Genomic DNA, 13388 nt, shown 5'->3' on the forward strand with positions numbered 1-13388 from the left:
GGGTGTTCTAAATGAAACATATAAGAGCAGGAGAATCAATGTCCATGCATGTTCGATTTACTAAGATTCATCACTACTTAGACACAATCAAAAGTTAAATTGCAATGAAAGAACACTACCTGCGCCAGATCTTGGTCTGTACCTAAGGCTATCCAAGCAGACAGATACCAGCACAGATGACAGCAAAATTGAACAAGAGTACTGGCATGACCAAATCGGGCTCCTCCATCAACCATTGCAGCCCATTTCCCAGGATCAACATAGCCAACTGCAATCGGCAGCATTGGCACAGAAGCAGGAAGTACTCACTGAACCATGCTGGGCTGCCTATATTCTCTAGACGGAGTTTCAGAATCCATAATTTGATTTAAATAGTTAGCAAGCCAGAGATCGCAGTAAACTAGCACTACAGCTAGCAACCCGTTTGGCATGAACAAGCTCAATACTACAATCCAACCGGTGAAGTTCTAAGTTTTCTATGTAGCATGGGTAGAACTAAAGCCCCTCGTGATCACTGGAGAATTTTGAGCAAGTTCGCACCCAAAAACAATGAACATGAAGAACTTTACAAAAGCAATTTATTAAGAGTCCGAACAAGAAATTCGACAAGTGAGCCTTATAAAGATGGAAGTCTTTTTCTTTCAGCCCGACCATTATATATGTTTGTGGATTGTGATGTGTGATTACACTTCCAACGTTTTGGAGATTTTAGTTCTAATTTCACGACAACTGGAAGACCATTTGATTTATGCCCTGAATGTGATACTATTAAGCGAGGAATTGTTTATGCAGAGAGCTTCATCTCACCTACTTCACTTACTTAGTATTTACATATGTTTTCTTTCTGTTGCAGATTATGTAACAACCTCTCGTTTTAGTACAATGACAAGATGTTGTGCTATTCCTTTTCTTTTTCACTTATCGATATAGTAGTTGAAGTGGAGATTTCATCATTACCAAAAACACTTGATCTTTATAACATCATAGGGCAGTTTGCCCAAAATAGAAGCCAAATCCAAACATTGTTGGAGTTCCAAGAAGTGGAATGGGAAAAACTTAAATGGAAAAGAACACATATAGATGTAGCTTATCGCTTGGCGATCCATCTGCTATTACAACAAAAGATACAAAAAAAAACAACAACTTCGAGTGTAATAAACAATGAAAATAAGTTTCGAGCTATACATACTAATTTTTCTTGATAGGTATACTTGTTTAGTTCCCTTTGCCTTCATCTTCATTTAAGATACGATTGCGGAAATCATTGACCATGAGAGGAAGCCCCTCTTGCAATGAGAATTTTGGTTCCCAATTTAGTAGTTCCTTTGCTTTGCTAATATCAGGTTTCCTCTTGTGAGGATCATCCGTGGTGTTGGCTTTGAACCCAATAGTGGCACTGGGATCAATCACTTCTTTGACCACCTTTTTTGTTTCATAACATATCTTAGCACTCAAAACTAGATGTATATGTTGCATGTACATTTCACATGTGCGTAAATAATCATAGCTTACCCCAGCAAGCTCCAACATGGGGAATTCTCCTGGATTTCCCAAGTTGAAAGGGCCAACGTGCTCACTCTCCATGAGGGCCACTAATCCATCAATCTTTCATCAAAATGAAGTTAATTATCTTTAATATGTTCAGAATTCAATACAAAGAAGCATATCTTATTAATATAAACACCAATCAAGTTTATACTAGTAAGTTCTCCAATAGCACAACATAAATCAATCAACCGACCAAACTTTTTTAGTCACAACTTAGTGGGATCGACTCTATGAATCTATCAATCTACCTTGTTCATTCTGCTCTATTTAATAATTATCTTCTTCCGGTTTGTGCTTCACTTGGCATATTCCACATTAGTTTTGATAGCTCATAATCCTGTTGAGACAAGTGCCCTCGACGTGATTTTAGGTCCATCTTATTCCCATTTTGCTGCCTCCAACTATGATAGAGTCGTATCTACTGACTGAGCCTATAGTATGCATGATAAGCCAAACCTTCTCAGGCGAACTTGGGTCATTTTATCATTCACTCCCATCACATCGCTGGCCTATTATTTTGGTTTTGTGTTACCTATGCCATTTTCTGGGATCAGTGTGCCTGGATATCCTTAGGCACCAAAATCTCACTTTTTCTTTCTTAATTTTCCTAGAGCTGAACTTACATTTTTCTATCTTGTATAACATGAATTACAACTTGTACAGTAATTTGTCATCTAACCGATTGGAAGGATTTTCAAAACACAGTCAAGGCTAACAACAGCGAACAAATCACTTGAAGAAAACTAACACCTTCAACCAATAAAACATCCATAGGTAAAGGAGAACTAACTCATTGAAAACTTGGAGTTTGCTTTCCATCACCATATACTGTCATTGGTTGGCCTGCAAACATGGTTTTAGAATAACCAAAACAAGCTCAAGTTAAACTAAATGATAGTACGGGGTAATAGAATACAGTTGCTGACAACACATACGAGGTCCTCGTATGTATTGAAAATCCTGAGTTTGACACTATTTGGCTTTCAAGTTCTCATATGAAACCCTAGCTGAGTGAAATGACCAATATACCCTGGTATGTGTGTGTATATAATAGAAAAATAAAACCCTAGCTGCTAGCATAGAATTTGAGACGATGACTATGAAGTGTACATGCTCCCATCGTCGCCAGGCCCATGTAAATTTAGCTCATACAAAAGCCAAGAAGTCCATTCTTGATACAGTACAAGCTAATCTTATTATTAACAGGACAAAAAAGTTTAATCAGATTAGCAATGGAGGAGAAGAAGCTATCAAAAAATTCAATCTTTCCAGATGCCAACACAAGAAGAAGAAGAAGAAGAATCAAATTTGCAAAGGTATCCCCTATTTCTTTCTTTCTGCCATGTGTGTGTTTTGAATTTTTAATTTAATGGCTGAATTTCAGGGAAGAGCCCTTCAAATAACCAGATGGAGATTCATAAGGTCACTTCTCACTTCAATATACTTTTATTTGTATACAATTTGAACATAAAAAACTACCATTCTGTTTGTTTTTAAATATTTGTTCTTCATTTTGATATACTCCTATACTCCCATGTATTGTCCAATCTAGGTCCCAACAATTCATTTCCAAGACGAAATAATGATGGACATCCTCTGCAGGTTACCTATGCGCTCTATTCTTCGGTTCAAATGTGTTTCAAAATTGTGGAAATCATTAATTGACGATCCTTACTTTAAGAGGACACATTATATTCATAACAGGGATAACCAAAAACTTCTTTTTGCCGAAAGGTTACTTGATAAGAATGAGACATATAACTTCTACACTAGTTCTTTATCGATAGTTGAGGATAAACAAAAGCTTGATGGGCCTACAAGCTGCAATCCAGTGGATGCTATACTATTTTGTTCTTGTGATGGATTGGTTCTTATTCGTGTTTGCTATAGAAAGTTCTGTGAAGAACTTTTGTTGTGGAATCCGTCCACAAGAGAATCAATACTACTTCCCCATCCAGAATTTCCATTACTGTATTATGTATTTGGCATGGAATATGATGCAACTAGTGAAGGCTATAAGATCGTTGCAGTTAACCTCAATGGAAGAAATAGTATCAATATTTCGGTTGAATGTCTCTCTCGAAAAAGTCCTTCTTGGAGAAAAATTGGTTATCCAACTGACATTGAGCGGCCTCAGGGTTTTAGGGATTGTGGTACTGATAATTTGGCGTTTCTACATGGAGCATTTCATTGGCTTGGTAAGTCACCTTCTGGATATCATACTATCGTTTCGTTAAATATTTCAAATGAGGTGTATGGAGAGGTACCGTTATTGAAGCAAATGTATTATCTATGTCCCCTGTACTTCTTCGTCGATCATGGTGTTTCAGTATTGAGAGGAATGCTTTGCTTTTATTCTGCATATAACCTTATTGAGTCTAGAGGCAGTTTTAAGTTGTGGATAATGAAGGAGTATGGTGTGAGGGAATCTTGGACTAACTTTATTAAAATAAAAGGTACCGATCTTTTTCTATCAGCGCGACCATTATATATGTTTGCGGATTGTCAAGTGTTACTACACTTCCGGCGTTTCACATATTTTAGTTCTAATTTCACGACAAGTGCAAGACCATTTGATTTATGCCCTGAATGTGATACTGCTAAGAGCGGAGTTGTTTTTGCAGAGAGCTTCATTTCACCTACTTCACTTACTTATTAGTATTTACATATGTTTTCTTTCTGTTGAAGATTATGTAACAAATGAATTTATGTTTTCTTTCTGTTGAAGATTATGTAACAAATGGATTTATGTTTTCTTACTGTTGAAGATTATGTAACAAATGCATTTATTTATGAAAGCTGTCAGTTTATTTATTTCATGTCCTCACCATTTCTTTGCTAAAAACTGATTGATTGATTACCTATTGTTATTTATGTAATCGTACATAATAATACATTGTTGATTCCTCAGCTCTATGTGAGTGGAATGACTCCTAGCTTGCTTGATTTATGTGCGCTGGTCCTGATTATCGTCTCATTTTATAGGATAAATTGGTCTCTTTCTCTATTAGCAATTTCTCCAAAATGTTACTTTACTGTAATTGTAATTTGAACCTGTTTGCACTTTTTTGTTATTTGTCTCAATGGTCTCTTAAACAACTTCCCATTCTGTGGAAGAGAAGAGTTCAGGAACAGGCTCTGGAGGAGAGGAGTTCAGTTCATGTTCGTTCCACTTTGAAAGAACCATCTTTTACCATAAATGATGAGTAAAGAGTGAAAGATTGGAGGATAAATAGATGACCTCATAGAAGAAGTTGTAGGTGCAATCTAGGTGGTAGTTTCATACTCGACGATAACGAAAGATGGAAGGGTTTAGGAGATATAACTAATACAAATATAAATGTTGCATTACCTTAGTAATACACTATATAGTTTAGCTTGATGACATTAAAATGCCAGTATCTGGGAACGACATTATATGAAATATTTCTGCTAAGTAGAGAGCAAAGTGCATTAACTTGTTGAAGTTCAATTTGAATCTGTTTTTACCTTCATGTTTTCTAGTCTCTATGGTTGTGAAGCGATTCAGTGAGGCAATGAATCGATTGAACCTATCAATCGTGCAAAAAGTGCTATGCAGGAGGGTTCACATGAACTCATACTCGTTATATTTTTTAATTTTTGTTGAATATAGATGTGTGAATCCACCTAAAGTATCATATAATGTGATGATGATTGGTTACATATCTTAGAAATTTGACTTTTGTATCTATCTTGTTTTATTTTTCTTTCTAAAATTTGGTAGCAATTCTTTAAATGGTTATTGATAGCACCTTTCCCATTTTAATTTATTGACCGTTTCAATTTTGGAATAATAATTTAACGGTTTTCAATGATAAAAACTTAAAAGTTAAATTGATTAGATATATCTTTTCATAGTAATGCACCATCCTATCGAAATCCTAAATACGAGTCGAAAATGCTCAAAAGCTTCAGAAAGTTAAAACCAAGGATCGAAAAGTGATAATAATTCAACTCAAAAGCTCATTCCATCTATCATGCATCTATATGGTAGAAGAAAAAGGGTTGGTCCTCGTTTGCCTAATGCTATGTTAAAGGCGCTTCAATTACCGAAACGGTAAGCAGATTCCGATGAAGAAATTGGCTCTGATGATGCTCTTAATGACTTGTATGAGTATGAAGAAGGGGTAGCTGAAGAGGAGTCAAGGAAGAATAGACGCTTTGACCCTGTTGAAAATTACCAATAGGAGCTTCCTGAGGAGTTTGAGGTATTTATTTCATTTCAATTTGATTGTTCTTGGTTGCAATTTTCACTGTTAATTTTTGCTCTGCTAAGCTCATTCCATTGTTATAGAGGTTTACGAAGGTACTATTAGTTATGTTTATAGTTGTAATAGCTTCTTTTGGCCTTTCTGGGAGCTGATAATCTCTTTGTAATGATGCATTTTGTTAATTATAATGCTACTGTGAAAAAGAACAAGTCTTACCAGTTTAACTGACAGGAGGAGTTATGTTATGTTTGTATTCTTTTTGGTTATATTAGAGGTTTTTGTCTTTTGGGTTGGTATTTAAATAGACTAAATGGAGATGATTACATTTGATTGTATTGCTAGTTGTACAAAGAGGATGAAATCTGTATGAGGATGGTTTTGTTCATCTACTAGGTAGACCTCTATTACTAGTTGAACAAAGAGGATGAAATAAAAGAAGGCTTGTATTAGGATGGTTTGGTCAAGTACACATATGACTCCAAGCGCCTTTGGTTTGTAATTGTGACACTATAATGATTGGAAGTGTTAAAAGTGGATAAGGTAAACCTAAAGTAACACTAAGAAAGTTGTCTCAAAACTTCAATCTCATGAAATCTGTAGCAAAAGAACACGATGCAATCATGCAACCAAAAGTAAAAGATACTATAAGTGATATTAACTAATTAGTACTAAGACTTAGTCATGTGCTACACTTATAGCTCTATGTTTAGAAGGAGTCCTTTTAGTTTGTTTATGTGCTGGTACGTAGAATATGTATATGACCTCTAGGGTTGGGGGCCCTTAATTTTGTCTTAAAAGACATTTTTTTGAGATTGGAGCAACACGGGATCGGTGAAGATCCTGGAGGGTTCAAATTCTAAGATAGAGGAAAAGGTAGTTTGACCAATTTTGAGGGAGAAATTGTGGACAGATTCAATGATTTTTAATAATAAAAAAAAATAATGTGAAATTGAAGAAAATAAAATACTTTTTATCTCCTTTTTATCTCCTTCCATGATTCTCCTCTGGATCAATATTTTCACATAATAACTCATAATTTATGTTTTATAACTCTATTTTTAAATATTTGAATTATCTTTAGCGGAATCCCCATATCTGTATGCACACATGGATTCTTATCTCCAAATATTATAATTTAGATCATTGAGGATCTGACCTCTAGATCCGCACCTGTATTGGACACCCGCACCCAAGTCTGAGCAACTTAGCATGGAAGAGCCTTAACGAGGCAGGGCAGGGCGGGGGAAAACTCGTTTTAGGAAAATAGTTAGTGGGGCAGGGAAGGTTGCAGCTTGACTAAGACTCGTGAGTTAAACTGAAATTTTATCTTTTGTCGGAGAATATTCTAAGCATATATCACCCATCTGGCCACATCTGGACTGGATTTTCCCTGTATGCAAAGACCACATTTGTTACAATTAAAAAGTACAGGTTTGACATTGATAACATGTGGAAAGATCTTGACATTAACGCGTGGAAGGTTCAAACATCTTGAGTAACAGCTTATACACATGATGTATAATATATCATAGTCCTCATCTGGAACCAAATGTATAACAATATCTTGCCGAATGATTGATGTTAATCTTTTAACACATTACCTGTGGTTCTCTTTTACATTAATTCAAGAAAGTTCATTATGATTATTATAATTAATGGAAAAATACGTATTATATGTTCACATTCAAAATTTGACACTGTCCTTTTCCAGTTAATATGATAATGAATTTTTGTAGTTCATTGATGCTATATCTGAAAATGGGGGGTAAAACAGGGCAGGGTGGGGCGGAAGGCAGTTACTTAAAGGGGCAGGGCAGGGAAATAACTGAGCAGGGGAAGACTTAACCAGCCTTACCCCGCCCTGCCCTATTGTCATCCCTACTATCAATCTCCCTAAGTCCTTGTGGGCATAGTTATTCACATACCTGTGTTGGTGGGAGGTAGTTGGTACCCGGTGAAAAAGTGAAGATCAATGTAGCTTTCCCAGCCACCATCCCAATAATAAAAGCGAGAGAAAAAAGAAAATAGAACAGTATGTATATGGAAGATCCATGTAGCTCTGCCTTCTAATTTGAGATTCATACTCGTTGATATGATATCATTATATACTTACTGTGACCTTATATCCTTGTATCATTTAACTCTGTATATTTGTTTGGTTTAGTCACTGAGGTTAATTATTTAGAACTTTGTTCCAATGTCTGAAACAATGTTTGCCTGATGAAACAATATGCAATTTAATTTTACTCCTTCCTTTTTGGGATGTGTAGATCCTGTTATCTTTAGCTAATGCATGTCAAATTAACTCGATTTATAGTCCTTGCTTACAGATGGGATAATATTTCTTTCTAAACACTGAAATGCTTGTGCGTAAAGAATTGATATTATTATTACTTAGGCCTGCCCGCACCACTACCAAGTAATGTTCTTATTTGCAGTCGTTAATGTTCTATTGCTGGGAATTTTGGGGACACTAGATCCCACCCACCCACCCACACAAATCTAAATGAACTTTATTGGTTGTAAATATTGACTACCTGTACATAAGTGTGGAGGGATGTGAAACCTTACCATGAGCTACAAAAGGCAAGAACATCTTGATGCTTTGTAGTACTTGTTTTTCCCTTTCAAATTTTGATTTGCATTAGCTGCAGTCTGCAGAAGATGGAAATACCACAATCTTTTTGTCTTTGGTTATGGTGGATTTATAGGCATTGTTTTTTTCTTATGTAGGATGAAGATGTACCTTCGGATGAAGAAGATGGTGGGGATGATGAGGGTGGTCGGAGAGGAGATGAAGAGGAAGAGGAAGAGGAAGAGGAAGAGGATGATGGAAGGCATTCACGATTGTTGCAAGAAATTACTGGACTTCCAACTGATGCTTTTGATGGTATACTTCCTACCCACATTTCTTGAGTTTCATGCTTGCATTTACTAGTAGAATATGATGTGTTTTGTCAAACTCAATCCGTTTATATATTTTTAAACCATGATTTGTATGTGCTGCTTGTACATGTGATGTGGAAATCAACTAAATTTTAGTTTTCCCCTCTTTTTTGTGCAATTCCATGTTTCTTTCCCTTTATTTTGTTGGAGAATATGCCTATTAAGTGCCCTGCTTTCCACAAGACAGTGCATTCTCCTTAGTCCTCAACGTGGGGATAAAAGAGGATTTTTTGTCATCACATGTCATTTATTTTAATATATTGTGTAATCCATGATGAGGAGGACTGATAGCTAGATCTGTATGATAGGCAAGAAGAAGAAAAATGACGTTATCATATCTGAGGCATATTCGGAGTCCGAGTATAATCCCAGTCGTGATATTTTGGATGGGGATGGCCGGATTAGCATCCAGGACCTTCTGGACCCCCTCCATGGGAAGTCTGACCATAGCAAACTTAAAAAGAGCATGAGTCGGATGGAGAAGAAGTCCATGCCTATTCATGCACCTCTTCCGAAACCGGATCAAGAAAGATTGGAAAGAGATGCTGCTTATGGTTTTATCCAGAAGGATGTTACAAAATGGGAACCTCATGTCAAAAAAAACAGAGAGGCACCGACTATATATTTTGGCAAAGATAAGAACGTGGGATATTCTACGGTAGGAGAAATCGCTGCTGAATTTGAACCAAGAAGTGATTTTGAGAAAAAAATTGCTACTCTTTTTGATGACCATGAGGTCGTTGAAGCTCATAGAAAAGATGGTGCAAGACTTCTTGAACTTAATAAGGTATCGAGGTCATAGACTTTTACACACTTATTATTCCGTACAGATGGTTAATCATTCAGTGTTTTTAGAGGAAAAAAGTCCCTGTAAATTTTTGTATTATATTTAATGTTAATCACTTCGGCAGATATCCGTAGAAGATGTGAGGGAGCGCCAAGACCAGCTTGCTAAGATGCGTAGTCTTCTTTTCCGTCATGAAATGAAGGCAAAACGAGTCAAGAAGATAAAGTCAAAAGTGTATCATCGTTTGCTAAAAAAGGATAGATTGAAACAAGCAGGTACTGCAACTGAAACAGATCCAGAAGCAGCCAAAGAGCAGGCCATGAAACAAGAATTCAAAAGGGCAGAGGTAATTTCATTCATTACTTGTGTGAAACTCGCGTAGGAGTCACTTTTGCTTTTCTGGTTATTTTCTGATTGACTTGGTCTCTTTTGCGACGAAATTTTATGTAGGAACGCTTGACCTTGAAGCACAAGAATAGCTCCAAGTGGGCAAAGCGCATCTTAAAACGTGGATTGGATGTGCAAGATGACGGAACACGAGCTGCTATTGCTGAACAACTAAATCAACATGCCCTTTTGTCCAGAAAAGCAAATAACATGAATGAGAGCAGTAGTAGTGAAGAAAGCAGTGATGAGGACGACCTTGATGAGGCCTCTGATGGATCAGATCAGGATGCTGCAGTAAAACTGTTGAAGAAAGCGAAGGACAAGACTGCCGCAGTCTTAGAAGGGGACGAAGAATTGCCAGCATCAGGAGTGCTTTCTTTACCTTTCATGGTAATTTTATCAGTCTTTCCTTTGCACCCCAGCTTGCTCTAATTTTTTTGAGGTCTGAAAGTTCATCTATGGTACTCCCATTTCACAGGTACGCGGATTGAAAAGAAGGAAAGATGCGGCCAATGAAGAAGCAAAGCTTGCTCTAGAAGAGTTTGAGTCATCGTTGAAGGAATTAGAAGACAAGAACGAGCCAAAAACTCAAGAAACAAATATTCTGACTGGCAGGAGGGTTTTTGGTGCTCAAAAAAAGCAGGCACCTGAACCCAAAAAGAAAGCGACATCAGACAATTATTATGGTGACAGTGATAGTGAAGGCGAGACAGATGCCAGAGAAAATGGCATCAGTGCTCATGAAGAAAATAATTTATCTCAGAGGGAAGTTCATTTTGATCCCAATTTACTTCGTGAAGAGTCTGAGATTAATCATGATTCTCTGTTTAAGGTAATTGCGTTGCATACTTCATCAAAGCCTGTAGTACCATATCATATTGCCCTCTTTTCTGCGTTGTTTGTGGTGATTAAAGTTTGACTTTGTCCTGTTTCAGAGTTTTGACGACATTGCGAGAGACCCAGGCTCAAAGACATCATACGAAGTTTCCATTTTTGCAGCCGACTCATGGAAAAAGGTTGAGCTTTTGCTGTTTCAAAATCAGTGTTCTCACTCCTTTTGGCAACATTAGTCTTATTGGTGTATTTGGTGAACAGATGAATGATTCATCAGCTAAAGGGAAGCAGAAGAAATCTGCAAATGCAAAGAGTGCAACCTCTTTACAGATCACAGAACCTGTTGAGAGTAAACCTGATGGGGAGGTAATTTCTGAACTACAAAAGTTTTGTATGCTGAATCCAGTATGCAAACTTGTCTGAACTGTTTGTTACTATTGACTCTTAATTTTGCTTGCAGGAAATTCATGAGGATAGCGATACTGATAGTGGAGGAGAAATGGTTGATGGAATTTTAACATCTGGGACTAAATCCACATATGAAATCCCATCTCAAGAAGAGCTTATTCGGCGTGCTTTTGCTGGTGATGATGTTGAAGACGACTTTGAGAGAGAAAAACAAGATGCGTTGAATGAGGAAGTTCCAGAGCCTGAGAAGCCTGTTTTACTGCCTGGTTGGGGACAATGGACCAATATACAAAAGAAGAGAGGTCCGCCTTCTTGGATGCTTGAAGAACATGATAATGCCAAAAAGAAAAGGGAAGAAGCTCTCAAGAAGAGAAAGGATGCTAATCTGAATCATGTTATCATCTCCGAAAAGAGGGATAAAAAGGTTGGTCATTGACAAACTTCATTTTAAACCTGATTTATGAATCAACATTCTTGTGATTGATGCCAATTTTGATTTAGATGTTGAGGCTAAACTTTTAGGCTTTATAATAGTGATTGCAGATTTCATGTGCATGCCTGATAATATTATATTTTATTTGCCTTTTCCCTTGGCTTTAAATTAGTGAGATTAAAATATACCAAGTATTTGGTGAAGTGAAAAATCATCTTTCTGCAATCAAAGAGAAGTTGGATTGCTAACCGAACAGAGTAGATAAACAAAAGAACAGAGAAATGCAGAAAGCAGTACAGTAGAGTTTCAACTTCACCATCATTCATTTGCAGGAAACACTATTCTTAACTTTATGTAATTTGGTAATGGATATGTAGTCTGTGCCGGAGATGTTCAGACATTATATGCAACATGCATTTTTGTTATTTTTCATTATTTATCCAGAAGACAAATTGTTCTTTAGATGGTTTCCTGATCTGTCTCAGACCTGTCCGACAGATGCTTCTCTGTATGGAAGGCTATGTCTTCGGTGTTTTGCTTGTCTTTGCTTAAAGTGCACAACTATTGCCACGATTTACTGAATTTCTATTTTCCCATGCAGGCTGAGAATTTATACACGCCAACATTACCTTATCCGTTTACTTCCCAAGAACTTTTTGAGGGGAGCATTCGTATGCCCATTGGACCTGAATTCAACCCCGGAACAGCAGTTCCAGCTCTTATCCGCCCAGAGGTTTGTCCGAAGCATACTATCTAATTTTATTTTTCTTTATCTATCTATATTCTAATTTCCTGAACTATACGATCCTGTATCTGAAACCCCCCTCCCACCTATCCAAACCCAAAATATCTAAAAAGAAAAGGCAAGCCCTGCATCTGAAATTTAAAATCCAATTGCATTAAAGTTATTCTTCGTCTTTAGTCCTTCAATTATATTTTTTGTGTATAAAAGGTTCTCTTTTGTTGCCTTCTCTGTTCTGGGAGGGAGGAATTAGGCTTTGGGACTACAATTTTGAGGTTGTTTAGGTGATTGCGTCCTTATGTTATAATTCTTACAGGTGGTAAAGAGGAGCGGTAGTATCATAAAGCCAATCAAATTCAAGGAGGTAAATCCCCATGAAAAAGGACAGGACCACAAACGTGGTGGTGTGCAGAAAAAGAAGGGTGGTAAAAGTAAGGGCAAACCTACAAAATAGAGGACTGTGGGGTGAGAACCACGAGGTTTGACAGCAAACCCACAAAATAGAGGACTGTGGGGGTGAGAACCACGAGGTTTGATATTCTCACGAAGAAATCTGTATGGAGAATCTGCAGTTCCGAGATCCCTTGGTTGATAAATCAGTACTCATGGTCTTTCTTGCCATGTTCTTGTTTCGTCTTCACAGTTAGGGCCTTGTTTCTGCTTTCATAGAAGCAGTTTTACACAATGAAGGCTCGCGGATCATGAAAATGCAATGCTTTACTCTTCACAGATGCAGCAAAAGGCGTTTTATTTTTGGTTCTAATGTATTACTTTAGCTGATGGTTATATAGTTCTTGTGAGTGTATTAAGTGAAGTAGCTATTATGGGATTTGAAAGTATTTAATATATGTATAATTGGTTCAAGTGAAGCAGAGGGGATACAAAATTTTGTTTCATTTGTTGCAAGTTTGGAACTTAGCTATGATTTTGTTAAAATGAATATTGAGTATTAAATGTTTATGTCTCAAATAATAATTATTGTTGTAGTTATGGTAGAAAATATCTTGTCATTTATTTACACTTTTGGCAAATCCGAAGCAAAAAATTGACTTAATTAATTTGATTTGATTC

At 36.8% G+C, this 13388-nt stretch overlaps 4 protein-coding genes across 8 annotated transcripts in view; 2 read left to right on the plus strand and 2 right to left on the minus strand.

Moving 5' to 3' along the window:
* Positions 1-13388, minus strand: part of LOC138338137 (ethylene-insensitive protein 2.2-like) — a 31282-nt gene that overhangs the window by 3731 nt on the left and 14163 nt on the right. For 2 of the 3 annotated variants that reach the window (XM_069288835.1, XM_069288834.1), the window contains exon 1: positions 120-837. In XM_069288835.1, the coding sequence (XP_069144936.1) occupies positions 120-284 (165 nt within the window). In that variant the 5' untranslated portion in view covers positions 285-837. Of the gene's footprint in view, positions 1-119; positions 838-13388 lie in introns of those variants that run through there. The other variant, XM_069288836.1, reaches the window with a different exon arrangement.
* Positions 954-2535, minus strand: LOC138338136 (UDP-glucuronic acid decarboxylase 1-like). Its single transcript, XM_069288833.1, has 3 exons — positions 1797-2535; positions 1513-1605; positions 954-1422 (listed from the first exon to the last, which is right to left on the minus strand). The coding sequence occupies exons 1-3, from the start codon at positions 1803-1805 to the stop codon at positions 1216-1218; spliced, it is 309 nt and encodes a 102-aa protein (XP_069144934.1). The 5' UTR covers positions 1806-2535; the 3' UTR covers positions 954-1215.
* On the plus strand, positions 2609-4362 carry LOC112940016 (F-box/kelch-repeat protein At3g23880-like). 3 transcript variants are annotated; one of them, XM_010327760.4, is made up of 3 exons: positions 2609-2864; positions 2933-2970; positions 3101-4362. In XM_010327760.4, exons 1-3 carry the CDS (start codon positions 2642-2644, stop codon positions 4205-4207), a joined length of 1368 nt encoding a protein of 455 aa, XP_010326062.2. In that variant the 5' UTR covers positions 2609-2641; the 3' UTR covers positions 4208-4362. The 3 variants fall into 3 exon arrangements, with proteins under 3 accessions (XP_010326062.2, XP_069144930.1, XP_069144929.1); XM_069288829.1 differs by having other exon boundaries at positions 2634-2864; positions 3151-4362; XM_069288828.1 differs by lacking the exon at positions 2933-2970 and having other exon boundaries at positions 2634-2864.
* Positions 4515-13253, plus strand: LOC138338133 (uncharacterized protein C57A7.06-like). Its single transcript, XM_069288825.1, has 11 exons — positions 4515-5777; positions 8514-8670; positions 9035-9513; positions 9638-9859; positions 9964-10290; positions 10379-10732; positions 10836-10916; positions 10996-11100; positions 11195-11566; positions 12177-12308; positions 12634-13253. Exons 3-11 carry the CDS (start codon positions 9193-9195, stop codon positions 12769-12771), a joined length of 2052 nt encoding a protein of 683 aa, XP_069144926.1. The 5' UTR covers positions 4515-5777; positions 8514-8670; positions 9035-9192; the 3' UTR covers positions 12772-13253.

This window comes from Solanum lycopersicum, chromosome 9 (genome assembly GCF_036512215.1).
Source record: "Solanum lycopersicum chromosome 9, SLM_r2.1".
In the NCBI taxonomy this organism is placed as follows: Eukaryota; Viridiplantae; Streptophyta; class Magnoliopsida; order Solanales; family Solanaceae; genus Solanum; species Solanum lycopersicum.

Coding starts and splice junctions, on each gene's coding strand:
- LOC138338136 (XM_069288833.1), bottom strand. Junction 1,423..1,512: donor CCATGTTGGAGCTTGCTGGG/GTAAGCTATGAT, acceptor GAAACAAAAAAG/GTGGTCAAAGAAGTGATTGA.
- LOC112940016 (XM_010327760.4), top strand. CDS start 2,642: ATGACTATGAAGTGTACATGCTCCCATCGTCGCCAGGCCCATGTAAAT. Junction 2,865..2,932: donor GAAGAATCAAATTTGCAAAG/GTATCCCCTATT, acceptor GCTGAATTTCAG/GGAAGAGCCCTTCAAATAAC. Junction 2,971..3,100: donor ACCAGATGGAGATTCATAAG/GTCACTTCTCAC, acceptor TGTCCAATCTAG/GTCCCAACAATTCATTTCCA.
- LOC138338133 (XM_069288825.1), top strand. CDS start 9,193: ATGAGTCGGATGGAGAAGAAGTCCATGCCTATTCATGCACCTCTTCCG. Junction 9,514..9,637: donor GACTTCTTGAACTTAATAAG/GTATCGAGGTCA, acceptor TCACTTCGGCAG/ATATCCGTAGAAGATGTGAG. Junction 12,309..12,633: donor CAGCTCTTATCCGCCCAGAG/GTTTGTCCGAAG, acceptor TAATTCTTACAG/GTGGTAAAGAGGAGCGGTAG.